At 43.4% G+C, this 13,878-nt stretch overlaps 1 protein-coding gene across 1 annotated transcript; it reads right to left on the bottom strand.

Annotated features, from left to right (window-relative positions):
* Positions 1 to 269: 269 nt before the first annotated feature.
* Positions 270 to 12,417, bottom strand: slc22a31 (solute carrier family 22 member 31; the record flags this gene model as incomplete). Its single annotated transcript, XM_080529050.1, has 9 exons — positions 270 to 723; positions 918 to 1,029; positions 1,127 to 1,341; positions 1,971 to 2,079; positions 3,220 to 3,365; positions 4,678 to 4,846; positions 8,572 to 8,726; positions 8,851 to 8,954; positions 12,028 to 12,417. The coding sequence occupies 9 exons, from the start codon at positions 12,415 to 12,417 to the stop codon at positions 270 to 272; spliced, it is 1,854 nt and encodes a 617-aa protein (XP_080385176.1).
* Positions 12,418 to 13,878: the final 1,461 nt, after the last annotated feature.

The following is a 13,878-nucleotide window of genomic DNA, read 5'->3' as shown; positions in this document are numbered from 1 at the left end:
TGCAATTCTTATTCTTTCTTTCAGGAAAAACATTCTCACAAAGAGAATTAAGTCTGAGACATTTGGCAGGATTCACAAAAACAGACATAGCTATACACACATTACCGCATCTCTTTATAAAGTTTTTGCTCTGCTACAAAAGAAAAAAGTCCATCAGCCATCATTCAAGGGATGCATGTCTGGGGCAAGTCTGGGCAGGGGGGGGGGGGGGGGGGGTGAGGTCTCAATGGGAGAGGAAGACGGATGAAGGTTAGAGCTAAGGCGCTGTGCTAGGACGAGTCCTCCTCGCGTACCGCGTGCTCCGCTCTGCCCTGTGCCCCCCTGTGCCCCTCCAACAGCGGAGCCGGGGCTGGCACCACGATCTTATAGGGCAGCGTGTCTTTGGTAAGGATCTTCTTGGTGGCGGAGACCAGGCGGGAGTAGCTGTCTGGGTTGTACTCGGAGGGCCTGCGCTGCTGCGTGCACAGCAGAGGCATGCTGTCCCGTTCGCCGCGGGCCAGGAAGAGGGCGGCCAGGCGCTGGTTCTCCCCGTCCTTCAGGGAGTCCGGCAGGGGCTTGCGTTTGCTCTCCGGCAGCAGCATGATGCAGAGCACCGACAGCACGGCGAACGAGGCGAACACCACGTGGTGCAGGAAGTAGCCGCCGTTGTTCTGGAGCTCCATCAGCGAGGAGGCGGCCATGCCCACGCAGCCTGCAGCCAGGACCAGCCCCAGACAGCCACCACTGAGGGAGGGGAGGGAGAGAGCTCTTAGTGCCATTACTGAGGCAACCTGAACCAGTATCAGTCCACATTATTGGAGAACCGACATTTCATACAGTATCGGTACACACACACACACACACACACACACACACAAACACACACTAATAAGCGTAAGCATGGACACACAGATTACAGTCTAGGACCGAGAGCTTACCGCACTACGGTCGGCATGACCTCACTGGCGAAGAATGTACTGAGCATAGCTAGGGACTGGGAGGAGAGGAGGCCCAGCACAGACAGGACCATCACCAGCCCTCCCCGCAAGTCTGACAGAGAAAGGAGGCAGAATTCACAAGACTGGACAGGGAAACGGATTGGCCATCCTCAATCTACAGCCATAGAGAATAGGGCAGAGGGACCTACACTGTGTGAGGGCCAACAGCAGCAGAGAAGAAAGGCCCGTGACGATGGCCGACAGCAGCAGGATGCCACGGCGACCAAAGCGGTTGACGGTGAGACAGAGGAAGACGCAAGCCAGGGCTCCCGTCACCGCACGCAGGAAGTAGCTAAAGTAGAAGTTGGAGCTGTAGGTGTGTACGTTCCTGGTGAAACAGTACTGGATGCCTGTACCGATGAACCTGGAGGAGGAAGAAATTAAAGTGATGTTAAGCGTTCAAGTGATCAACATCATTGTGGCATGAATTGCGGGGGGCGGGGGGGGAGGACAGTGACTAGGTAGGCAAAAACAAAGTGTGGATTGCTTTTATACAACAGTTCTACAGCGCGATTTATTAGTTAACAGTAATAAGCGACAACAGATTATGATTTGTTTGTTTATTTAATCATAAAAAAATAAAAAAAATAGTTCCACAACTGAACTTCAAATGGACTGTTGCCTAGTAACCTGAACACAAACATGTAGTCTAATTAACGGTCATTTAGTAGAACATCTGTGCGACGGAGTGATGCACATAGTTAAAGGTCCCAGTGCTGTTATACTGTATATCAGCACTCATGGAACGCCTCTTGTCCAATCAAATTCCTTGGTCGGAACTAACTGTTGTATAATCTTACTTATAGGTTTCTAAATAAGCCCATTTAGTGTTTTCCACCTCACCTCTCACCGGAAATGTCTGTTCTGATTTAACCTTGACCGTGGGATTGATCATTTCTAAGAAAAACAATGCAGAAGACCTCCTGCTGACAACAAACTCACAGAGTATACAAACTCACAGAGTAAATGAACTCACAGGATAAATGAACTCACAGAGTAAAGCTGAGGATGAGGCAGTTCCTCCAGATAACCCGCGTGTGACGCAACTCCAGCACTGAGTGGTACTCTGGCTTGGACTCCTCTGGGCATGCCACGTCAATCTCTACAGGACAGAGAGAGGAAGAGGGGGGGGGGGGGGGGGGTAGGGAGAGAAAGAAGGAAGAAGGGAGCGAGAGAGATAGAGAAAGAAGAAAAGAGATTGTCAGTCTACATTCACACAAGGGCACCTGACCCAGTAGCTCTGTTCATTCGGAGCGCACACACATTCCATTTGACATTTATACTGTATCCTCATAACCAGTGGCTTCTATTAAATCACTCAATAGAGCTATTCAGCAAGCCTGCTGATGGACCTCGATTTGGACTAATGTAATTTCAGCGAAGACGTTTGGTTCATTAGAACTCATTGAACCATCTAGCACACAAAGCGCTGCCTCATGGAGACTACCACATGCGTCGAGTGTTCTCACTCATTAGCTGTCGGGCTTGTGAACCGAGTGGCACCATGCCCTGAGTGAACGGTCAGGCTGACACAGGGAGATGGGGGGGGGGGGGGGGGCAAGCAGCCGCCAGTTCTGGATCATAGTCATACAGGTTCACCCGTCTGACATCCTTTCCATGTGGACCTCACTTAACTAGGTCTGTGTTGGCTGGGAGGTTACTGTGCCGCTGGTGGATGGAGATCATGGATCACAAGTACAGTGAGACTCCTGATGCTATGACAGAGAGCTGTGCCTACTGGGCCACTGCAGGGAGCCATCAAACAAGTCCACACTACGGGCTGAATACCACATATTCATTAATTCAATACCTAACCTGAACTGTAATTCTATCCCCGCGTAGCAGCTTCAGGTGGGCAAGATGGTGTGATATGTATCGGAGACCCAATGAAATTACGAGCCTAGGCGGGATGAATACATCCCTAGAGTAAGCCAAACAAATCTCAGGGTGAATACTTAACGGTTGTAGCCCGTAGAGTGGCAACCTGTGTTATTTCTCATCCCATTCATACCGACAAGCAACCAGGGCCATGTGTGGTGATGCCTAGCTGAGACAAGCAACCAGGGCCATGTGTGGTGATGCCTACCTGAGACAAGCAACCAGGGCCATGTGTGGTGATGCCTAGCTGAGACAAGCAACCAGGGCCATGTGTGGTGATGCCTAGCTGAGACAAGCAACCAGGGCCATGTGTGGTGATGCCGAGCTGAGACAAGCAACCAGGGCCATGTGTGGTGATGCCTACCTGAGAGAAGGTTCTCTGCAGGGTAGATGTCCCCGTTCATATACACTCTGTTCCTGGTGGAGAAGCTCTGGAGACACCTCTTAGCCTGAGGGATCTGACACGTAGCCAGCAGCCATCGGGGAGACTCAGGGAACAATGAGGCACAGCTGATAAGGCAAAGGCAAGGCAAGACAAGTTTATTTGTATAGCACATTTCATACAACAGGGGCAATTCAAAGTGCTTTACATATAGCATTAAAAAATACAGAAAGAGGATAGTAAAATAATCAAAATGACAAGAATAGATACATAGCCTATATATAGAAAATAAACATTTCACGAGATAATACGACAATGAATAAAAGGATATAGATAAAAGTATTATTACTGCAACTGCATTCAACCGCTGTCCTTCCCGATATGGTGTGTTAGATTGCAGATACTGTGTCTGTGTTTAGCCGCTATCTTGCACGATACGGCGTATGAGATTGCAGTGTAAAATGACACGTTTGATACTGCATCTGTATTCAACCGCAATCCTGGCCGATACGGTGTGTGAGATTGCAGTGTAAAATGACCCATTTGCTAACACATTTAGCCTATATTTACAGTGAATTTATAGAATTATACATTCTTGAATTATGGATAATGAAACTCATAACTGCTGCAGGTATAAGAAGTAAAAAGATAAAACGTTTAATAAGATAATAGTTGATGGATAAAAGGCCTAGATAGTGTTAGTGTTTAATCACAACTGCTGCAGAACATGAAGGTTTTTAGCTTAGTTTTAAATATTTGTAGGTTTTGGACCTGTTTGATTTCATCAGGGAGTTTGTTCCAGGGGCATGCGGCAGAGTGAATGAATGCTGCTTTACCGTGTTTTGTTTTCACTCTTGGAATGATTAGCTGATTAGTCTCAGCTGACCTTAGGGGCCTTGTTGGAATATAGGGTGGGAGGAGATCTGATATGTATTTTGGTCCAAGACCATTTTGCAATTTGTATGTAATTAGGAGTATATTGAATTAAATTCTCTGAGAGAGTGATAGCCAGTGCAGGGATCTCAGGATTGATGTAATGTGTTCAAACTTCTTTGTTGTTGTTTTTGTTAGGACCCTAGCAGCAGCGTTTTGGATGAGCTGCAATTTACAAACAGCTCCTTTAGATAGGCCTGTAAGTAGACCATTACAATAATCAAGTCTACTCGAAACAAATGCATGGATGAGTTTTTCAATGTCTTGCTTGGACATGAAACCTCTCATTCTCAGGTGATAGTAGGCTGATATAGGTAGAGTTTATGTGGCTGTTGAAGTTTAGATCGGAGTCTAGAGCAGCAGTTTCGATCGAGTCTAGAGCAGCACAACATTATAAGAGACATACACTCCTCTCTCTTTCCATCATGTTACATATGAACATACGCTGAAAAAAAACATACAATATGAACATGGAAGTGTCCAAACACATGGTCAGGATTGACTCACCACCAATAGCTCATCAGCAATAGCAGTGGCAAGGTAGCCACTGCTTGGAGAACTGGCCAATCACGGCACATCACCGCCAGCCCTGGCAACAAGAGCTCGGCACAAATGCCAAAGAAGCCACTGACCATGGCAACCATGAGGCGGTGGGGGGGGTCACACAACTCCAGCCCTAGAGAACACACAGGGGAGGACATGAGGTCGTGGGCGGGGGGGAGGATATATAGTTAAGCAGCCATCCACTGACTATAAGACTATTTGTGACCGTTTGTGAAAGTGATTGAATTGGTGTGAAATTCCTGTGTGCATTGACCTAAACACCAGTGCCCTAGATCTCCTCCTGCGACAAGAGGAAAGGAAGAGGGAACTCATTTCCTACCACTTTGTTCTGACCTGTTATTGTTCCTCCACTCCTTTCAAGAAGAACTGGCTGGAGATTACTTGGGAATAACATTCCAGCCTCAAACATCTTGATTCAATTTACCAGTGACCTCACTGGAATGTATGAGCATATATATATATATATATATATATATATATATATATATATATATATATATATATATATATATGCATGTGTGTCTGTGTTTGAGAGAGGGGGCTCCCTATCACAGCTGTACCTAGCACCAACTACTCCCAAGTCTTAAAAACACATCAAGCACTCTCCTAGTCTCTTGTTACATAAAACAGCCCTCCATACATGCACACACATGAACACACACACAGACACACACACAATCACAGGAAGGTTCCAGTGAGAACACACAATATAAAAATACTGTAGCAGAGGTGAGGCCTCGGAGCCCAGGGAGGGCTTAGATACCCCGACCCCACACAGCTGTGTGTTCACCCCACACGCACGCCATCTCTCCAAGGGACCGGTGGAGGACCGGTGGAGGGAGGGGAAAGGAGGGAGGGAAAGAGAGGAGGAGTTGAGGACCTGGTGCTATTACATAGGTTTTGCGTAGCTGTGTTTCCTACACAGTAGCTCAGGGGAAACATGCCAACACAGTTCTCTTCTCTGAAAGTGACCCTCTTTGTTTGTTAGCATACCAGTCTCGAGAGGCGTGGGTTCGGGATTGGTCTCATGGTTAGGGATGGGACGATTATCGTGTTTATCGTTAATCGCGATAAAAACACCCGCGATAACTTTATCGTGGAGAATTTTAATTAGTTGAATAATCGTCATAATCGTTTTTTGTTTTTTATGTTTTTTGTTTGTGAATTATTATTTTTAAATGACTGGACTTTTTAAATAGGCACTACATTTTATAAACACTGCTTTGTCTGTCTGTTTTTATTGTATGTATTAATGTATGTGACCTATGCGTTTTTTTTTTGGGTTAATATTTCACAGTGTTTCACAGAGACATGGGTTAATATTTCACAGTGTTACACAACAGGACATAACAACAACAACTAGTATCCGTGGGGGAGGTTATTGTCCCATTAATAGTAGAAAACTAGTTTTGCACTTTGTTATGCAGTACATTGTCCATAAACAGAAAATGTTTAAAAACAAAACAAAAACAAAAAAACAGGGGGGGGGAGGAGGCCATGTCACATATCAGAAATAAACAGAAAAGAAAATGACACAACAAATGCCATAATATATGGGGGGATCACCCCCATCGGAGACAGCATCCATGTCTTACAGTCCTAAACACAGCGGCAGCACAACACCAGCACAGTAAATAATATTGTGACCCATACATTGTAGATCTGTTACACATTAGTCTTGTGTACTTTCTTGAGTGTAATCCACCAAACCTTTCATTACAATGGCAGCCAGTCTGGTACCAATATAATCTAAGAACGGAGACCAAATCTTATAGAATGTCTTTATCTTACACTTAGACCTATGTCAGATATTCCATAGGAATCATATCAAAAATTACCTTGTGCCATCCAGCTATTGTAGGCGGTTTGCAGTCTATCCATTTCAGCAATATATTTTTCCTTGCACAAAAAGTGAGGATACACAGAAGTCTTTTGGAATGCCTACTTTTAAGTTGTTTGTCTGGCAACCCAAACAATAGACACATGGAGTCCTTATCCAATGTAACATCTAGAATTAGATGAATTTTATCCACTATACCTTTCCAGTAATCATCTATATATCTACAAGTCCAAACACAATGAACAAAGCTCCCAACCTCGGTAATACACTTTGTACACATTTCCGATTTGTTATGATCCATTTTATGTCTAAGTTGGGGAGTAATCTGCAAACGTTGTAGTAGTCTAAATTGCGTTTCCTTCGTCCTATTACAGATTGAGATGTCGTTTGCCGATTGCCATATTAGTGACCAAGTTGCTTCATCAGTATTAATGTTCAGGTCATTATTCCAGTCTTTGGGCGTAAATGCAGGTTTGCCTTTATCATATTTCGAAAGTGCTCTATACCCAAGCCCCAGAATGCCTCTCGTCTTTCCAGCAGAGACTATCTCCTCCAGCGGAGAGGGTTGGTGACAGAGGCCAGTGTCTTTTTGGCTATTTAAAAAACTTCGTATCTGAAGGTATCTGAAAAACTCATTTCGTGGTAGGTCATATTTCTTACATAATTGGTCAAATGAAAGTAGTATTTCCGTATCATATCAATGTCCGATAGTAACCATCCCTTTGCTGTCCCACCGCTTGAAACCCCTATCCGTGGCACCAGGGGAGAAGTCTATGTTGCCCCAAACTGGCGAGAGGGAGGATGTCATAATCGTATGTTATAAATAAATAGTAATATAATTGAGATTTCTCACATTTGCACTTTAACCTATCTTGAAGCTTTCAAGTCTCTAAGCCACAAGGCTAGCACTCAGTTTGATGACAGAAAAGTGTCAGTGTTCAAGTTTTGTTTGACAGTATTTTTTCCCTTTATTTATGCAGTGATACCTTATAATTTATCATTACCTTATTTAAGATTTTATTAAAGATTTTTATTTTTGTCAAGATGTTTTTAAAATGATGTTAATGTTATTAACATGATTCAATAAAAATACAACAAAATCTAAGTTAAAGTGATTACAGTGTGTTTTATTGGCATTCTAAAAAATAGTTTTTTATTTATTTTATTTTATTTTATTCTCGCGATAATATCGTGGATCGCGATTATTTTGCCCACGATAATCGTGACATGACATTTTCTAATCGTCCCACCCCTACTCATGGTACAGTTGTATTGACACATACACACAGCAATTTGTGTAAGAGATTTTGAGCTATTAGCTACCCAACTAAAAACGTCTACCAACACATTTTGACCTTCACCAGTTACGTGTTTTAAGTCAGCTAAGCAAAACGCTTCTGCACTATTCCCAAGGGAATACCATTAGTTTGAGGAATCGATTCAACTTAACTGAACGGAATAATTAATTCAATACACCAACTCACATGACCACTTAACAAATACCATTACATATTCTGGAGGAAATATAATTATACAGAGCTATACAGAGCTGAGAAAGACACAAATGTATGTATTTCAAACCTGCAAACTGCGACACTTTAAATGAATGTGCAATAACACTATGTGCAATATGACAACCCTCGGGTACATAAGGTTCAGAGAATAGGAACTGTTAGAATAGGTAGAGCATAGCATAGAGTACAGCACAGTGTTTTATTTGTATAGTATAGTATAGTGGATAGTGTACATAGCCTTTATTTATGTAAACCAGCTCCTTTCCCTTCTTGTTTTTTAGTTTTTTTTTCCTAGCACCAGGGGAGCCCCCCCCTGCCAAATTTCTTTGTTTGGTACCTGTACTATATCAATGACAATAAAGACCATTCATTCATTCATTCATTCATTCAATACCAGTGTGAGACAATGCCCGAGGACGTGTGTACTCAGGAGTGAGCCCCAGTGAGTGTATACTCAAGAGATCAGAGTGCATTGATACTTACTGGCTATGTAAGAGGACAAGAAGACCCCTGCCAACATGGCGCCCTGGGAGAGGCGCAGCAGTAGGAAAGCGACAGGGCTGTTGGACAGACAGACAGCTACTCCTAACAGACCAGACAGAGAGACAGACAGCAGAAACCCCCGTCTCCGACCACACCTAAACAGACACAAAAAACACACATGCCAAGAACCATACGCACAATGTTACCATGGTCACATATCAATGATGTGTGTGTCACTGACATGGACGACAACAAAAACATGGTGGGGTTACACTTTACCAGTCACACAGGGTTCCCAAGAAGATGTATCCCAGAATCCAGCCTGTCATGAGGCAGATGTGTTGCAGAGGAATCTTCCAGTAGTCTCCACACACCAGGTTCCACTGTGGAGCAGAGAGACAAAGAGAGACAGAGAGAGACAGAGAGAGACAGAGAGACAGAGAGAGACAGAGAGAGACAGAGAGAGGCCATCATGACATTATGAGTAGGGTTTAAGGATGTCAAAAGCGACACTAAAATAACACCATATTAGGTATTTGTTCATACATTAGGTATTTGCATTTCTTTTCAGGGTTCAGAGTTTTAGATTGTAGCTACTTAGCTTCATTCTTCCTTAATATACTTAAAATTCTAGACCAAGTATACTGGTGTAAACACAAACACAAGCACAAGCACAAGCGCGCACGCACGCGCACACACACACACACACACACACACACAATTGCCAGCCTTATGCGAATGCGGAGGAATGTAGGGTGTGTGAAAGAAAATATCTCCCCACTGATTGAATGCAGCATGATTTCTGATAGACTTATCACATTACAACCACTGCACTATGTCGGCTGGTCAGCACCCACTACCATTCCCCACCCACTCTGATGCTCTGATGCTCTGATGCTCTCTCTCTGTCCTTCCCCAGCTCCTATCTTGATTTGTCCCTGTCATACTACTTTTGATCAGGGCCTCCAGTAGGATCTGTCCATCCCTGCTGTGAGGTCACTTCCTGTGCGGACTAGAACAAATGTATAGTGTCTGATGTCGTGGCGAGGGGAAGCCAGGACTGTCGGTGTCAGAGCTGCAGGAAGTGGGGGGCTGGTGACTTCCTCCAGGGTACATGAGGGAGAATACTCATGACCACTGCCTGCATCCACTTCCTTTACAGTTAATGCAAACAAGTGTACAAACACATACAGTGGAACCATATCGTGGAATTTCCATGGGTTGCTTTCACTGTTTCTCAGCCTGGATGTTTAATAAACAGTTCATATTTTTGTGACTGTCACTCTGCAGGATCCCTTTTGCAATAATATTTGTATGTATATTTGTTAAGTGTATATTTGTTAAGTGGGCTGTGCCTAGCCCCAAGGAACTGCTAACACTGTGGTTAGTCAGGTGTGTTCTGTAACATCATTTGTGCAGGCATAAAAGAGCAGTCAATCAGATGGTAGGCCAAGGAAGACTTCTACAGTGATTGTTCACCATTATTAAGAAAAACCCCAAAGTAACTGACTGTCCCACAGATCAGGAACACTCTCCAGGAGGTAGGGGTGATGTCAGAGACTACCATCCACAGAATATGTCAACAGCCAAAGTACACATGCTTCACTGCAAAGTGCAAAGCAATAGTCAGCCTTGAAAAGGATGGACAGGTTACAGTTTGCTAAAAAAGTACCTAAAAGCCTTCAGAGGTCGGGGGAAAGGTCTCGTGGACAGGAAATTCTGGAGATCGATCTGTATCGATCTGCCCAAGATTTACAGCATTCCACCTCACCTGTGAAACATGGTGGAAAGGGGTTCTATGGTTGGGCAGGTAAAGCTGCCACTAGAACTGGCTAACTTATCTTAATCGATGACGTAACTGCTGTATGTGTTATATATTGAAATGGACACAAACATGGTGTTTTTACTGCTCGAGTAAAAGCAAATGCCTCCAAATCCATTGGATGGCGCTTCACCATACAGTAAGACAATTAATCAAAACACCGCCAAAGCAACTAGGGACTTTTTCAGGCTCAAAAAGTTTATTTTATGTATTTATTTTACGATTGGCCCACACCCAATAATAAATGAAAGGCAAAATGAAAAGAAGAAAGCCAATTGTGCAGGGGAGGTTAAGAAACGCAGTAGAGCTCGTCAAGAAGCCTCACCTAAAAAGAAGCTTGATTTGGACATTATTTGAGCCAGTCCCGTTACTTTTGGTGTCCTGAAATAGGACACCTACAGTGGCCTACTATGTATAAAAAAAGTGTAAGAGTAGAGAGTTTTAATGGTGAAACCAACATTTACAAAAAATACCCTTAAATAAAAGCCTGACAATCTCTACTTTAACCTCATAGTAACTGAAAAATGCTTAACTGGCCCATTACTTACGCAGAGCATTGTATGTGTGGGTCATCCATGCCAGAGAACCCTGATTCAAACTCTTCTAGCTACAGAACTTCACCCCTACCCCACATGTGTCTATGAGGTAGGGGCGAGGAGTTGACATGAGAGGAAGGTTATATCTGAGTCTGACCACATCAGAACATTAGAACAGCTTGTCCCAGGAAGAGACAACATCAAGGCACTCAGCATTTCCTGTTGTGTGGAACACAACACACACACACACACACACACACACACACACACACACACACACACACACACACACACACACACACAGACACAGAGAGACAGACACAGACACAGACACACACACACACACACACACACACACACACACACACACACACGCACACGCACACACGCACACAGACCAATACTCATTAGCATGAGAGGGAGAGAGCATGTGGACCTACCCTGTTGTTTAACCAATATACATTTTGATTAAACAATATGATCAGTTTGTACTATCTTTTGTCAATCAAATTCCCAGAGAGTAAACAACCGTTTTGGAAATAGTTGATGATCAACATTTACAATAGCCTATGTATTCCACTTACTACAAATGTTTCCCAACAAATACCAGAAAGGTTGTGTCAGGAGCATCTTTCAATGTTCAGGATCAACTATGGCCACAGAGTTTCTTGAACAATCCATAACTGGGGTTCGAGTGGATGGTTATCATTTGACACCAGCCGACCTGAAAACCACATTAGGTAACAAGTCGTGAGCTTAGAATGAGAAGGTTCTATCTCCGTTCAGGGTAGTTCAGAGATATCGAGCGTCAAAGTTTTTACATTCCATTATGTTTTGTGAGATGGAACCTTTGTATTTTATGAATTACTAACTCAAACATTTCAACATTTAAAAAATAACACCACACAGTCATTAATAAACCCCTAATGGATCAGATTATGTAAAAAACTCAATTTTGACAAAAATGGAGATAGAACCATATAATTCTAACGTCACGAAGTCACAAAAAGTCACCACAAGCGCATGACTGATCACCCTGGAGAGAACTTTAAACAACAGATCGGTTTCACAGAGAAGTGTGGCATCGTGTGTGTTTACCTCCGTAACGTAGTTGCTCTGGAGCCCTGCAGCCTGGGAGTACGTCCATCCTCTGGTGCATGGCACCGTCTCTTTCACGACATTTTCTGTCACATTCGAGACATTTGCGGGGTACTTAAAAAGCTCACAGTGACTCAGGCCAGAGCCGTTCACCCACGGGATGGTCAGATTCAGGTACTCCTCTCTGGAGAGATTACTGAGCAGGAAGGCAGAAGGCAGGAGCGCCGGGTCGGGTTTGCAGTGGTACGACTCAGGAATTAGGGTGTAGAAAACGTCGCAAAAAAGGTTCAGCATGACAGCAAAGTTCGGAAACCAACTGAAGATAGCGACGGTACGATTATATCTTCCATATCCACCGATTTGGGTGTAAACCTTCGTTTCAAAGTCCATGATTGTTACTGAAAGCGTGACAGCTGTTCGTCACCAGCGCGAGGCAGCATCCACCATGCGTAACCCTAACCCTAAAGCAAGCTGAGGGAGCGCAACTGCAGACGGACGCAAGTAGCAAACGGGCGGAGTGGTGAGGGGGTGTTACTGGGGAGTAGTGAGTAGCGCTCTATCTACTCTGCCAAGAGCCTTCAGACGCAGGGCTCTTGACTATTAACGGTGAGGCATCGTCACCTGTTCGTTACGCACAGACTACAAATATTGATTGTTCGCTTTCTGTAAGGAACCGCTCCAGGGGGTTGTCCCGTCAACCTGACATTCGCTATTGTTAGTGTCAAACACTTTTTTTTCCTCTTTTTTTTCTAGAGGAATAACTTATATTTAGACTTATTACTGTAATCATATTTTTTGCTGCAGTTCCCGTATCATTCTATTAATATGGCTGTCACTGAGAATGGAGATATCTCCGTCATCAAAATAACCTGCTCCTGCCTGTAGGCTACAGATCATAATGTCGATTTCTACTACTAACACATTGATTAGTGGAACAATGCAATGGATATAGCAAAATCTAAATCTAATTGCCCCAAGACATAATATGTTTAAACAACATGGAATTGGAATAAATAAGGATTATTACAATAATAGCAAATGATTAATCTGGGCCTAAACATTCTATCAAACATTCTGGTGTTCGAGGTCATTAGTGCCATTACCTTGACTTCCAAGTTTATCCAGCAGGTGGCAGTAAACCTCTAAAATAAATCAATGAAATATGACATAACTGTCCACAATTGTTTCCTACTCTGAACCAATTAGGTTAGGCTATACAGAGAACGACTAATTGATTCATCAATTTGACAAACATTCAGTGTAGATCAAAGCCAACTTATGACTAATATTGACATTTACCGTAAAAAGTTAATATAAGAAAGCATACTTTAATCTGTAACAAATAATGACAGAAAGGTTTATCAACTTGAAATTGACTGAATTTTTGAATTTTTAAATCTGGGTCTGAATAATCTGGATCCCTTTTTGCTGTCGAGGACCAGGTCAAGCTGTCTCGGATTTCCCAATGCTACTCAAACTCTGCCAGACAGATCTCATCCTGGATAGCAAAAAACAAACCTGATCATTCTGATCTAGATTTAAATATTTTGAAATACTGGGCCCTAGGGACGAGGTCAGTAGAGCAGTTCAAAAACAGCTTCTGTCTGTGTAGGCCTATTTTATCGTATGGGGTGTCAAACTTGTTTTGGTTGTGGGCCACAGTGGACCAAATGTGACCTGAAGCAGGCCAGAAAAAATACATTTGTTAGTCAAACTAAATGTCCACTGATGTACACTGGGCGCATCATATTATTACAGTAGCCTATACTTAGTCTACACTCAATGCCTCATTTCCACAGAGCTCAATATTACAGTGAACAGTGTTATAGCAGCCTCCTCAAACTAAGACTA

This window comes from Nansenia antarctica (genome assembly GCF_963989245.1).
Source record: "Nansenia antarctica genome assembly, chromosome: 4".
In the NCBI taxonomy this organism is placed as follows: Eukaryota; Metazoa; Chordata; class Actinopteri; order Argentiniformes; family Microstomatidae; genus Nansenia; species Nansenia antarctica.
The sequence above is the reverse complement of the archived record's forward strand: the minus strand, read 5'-3'. Positions and strand labels throughout refer to the sequence as shown.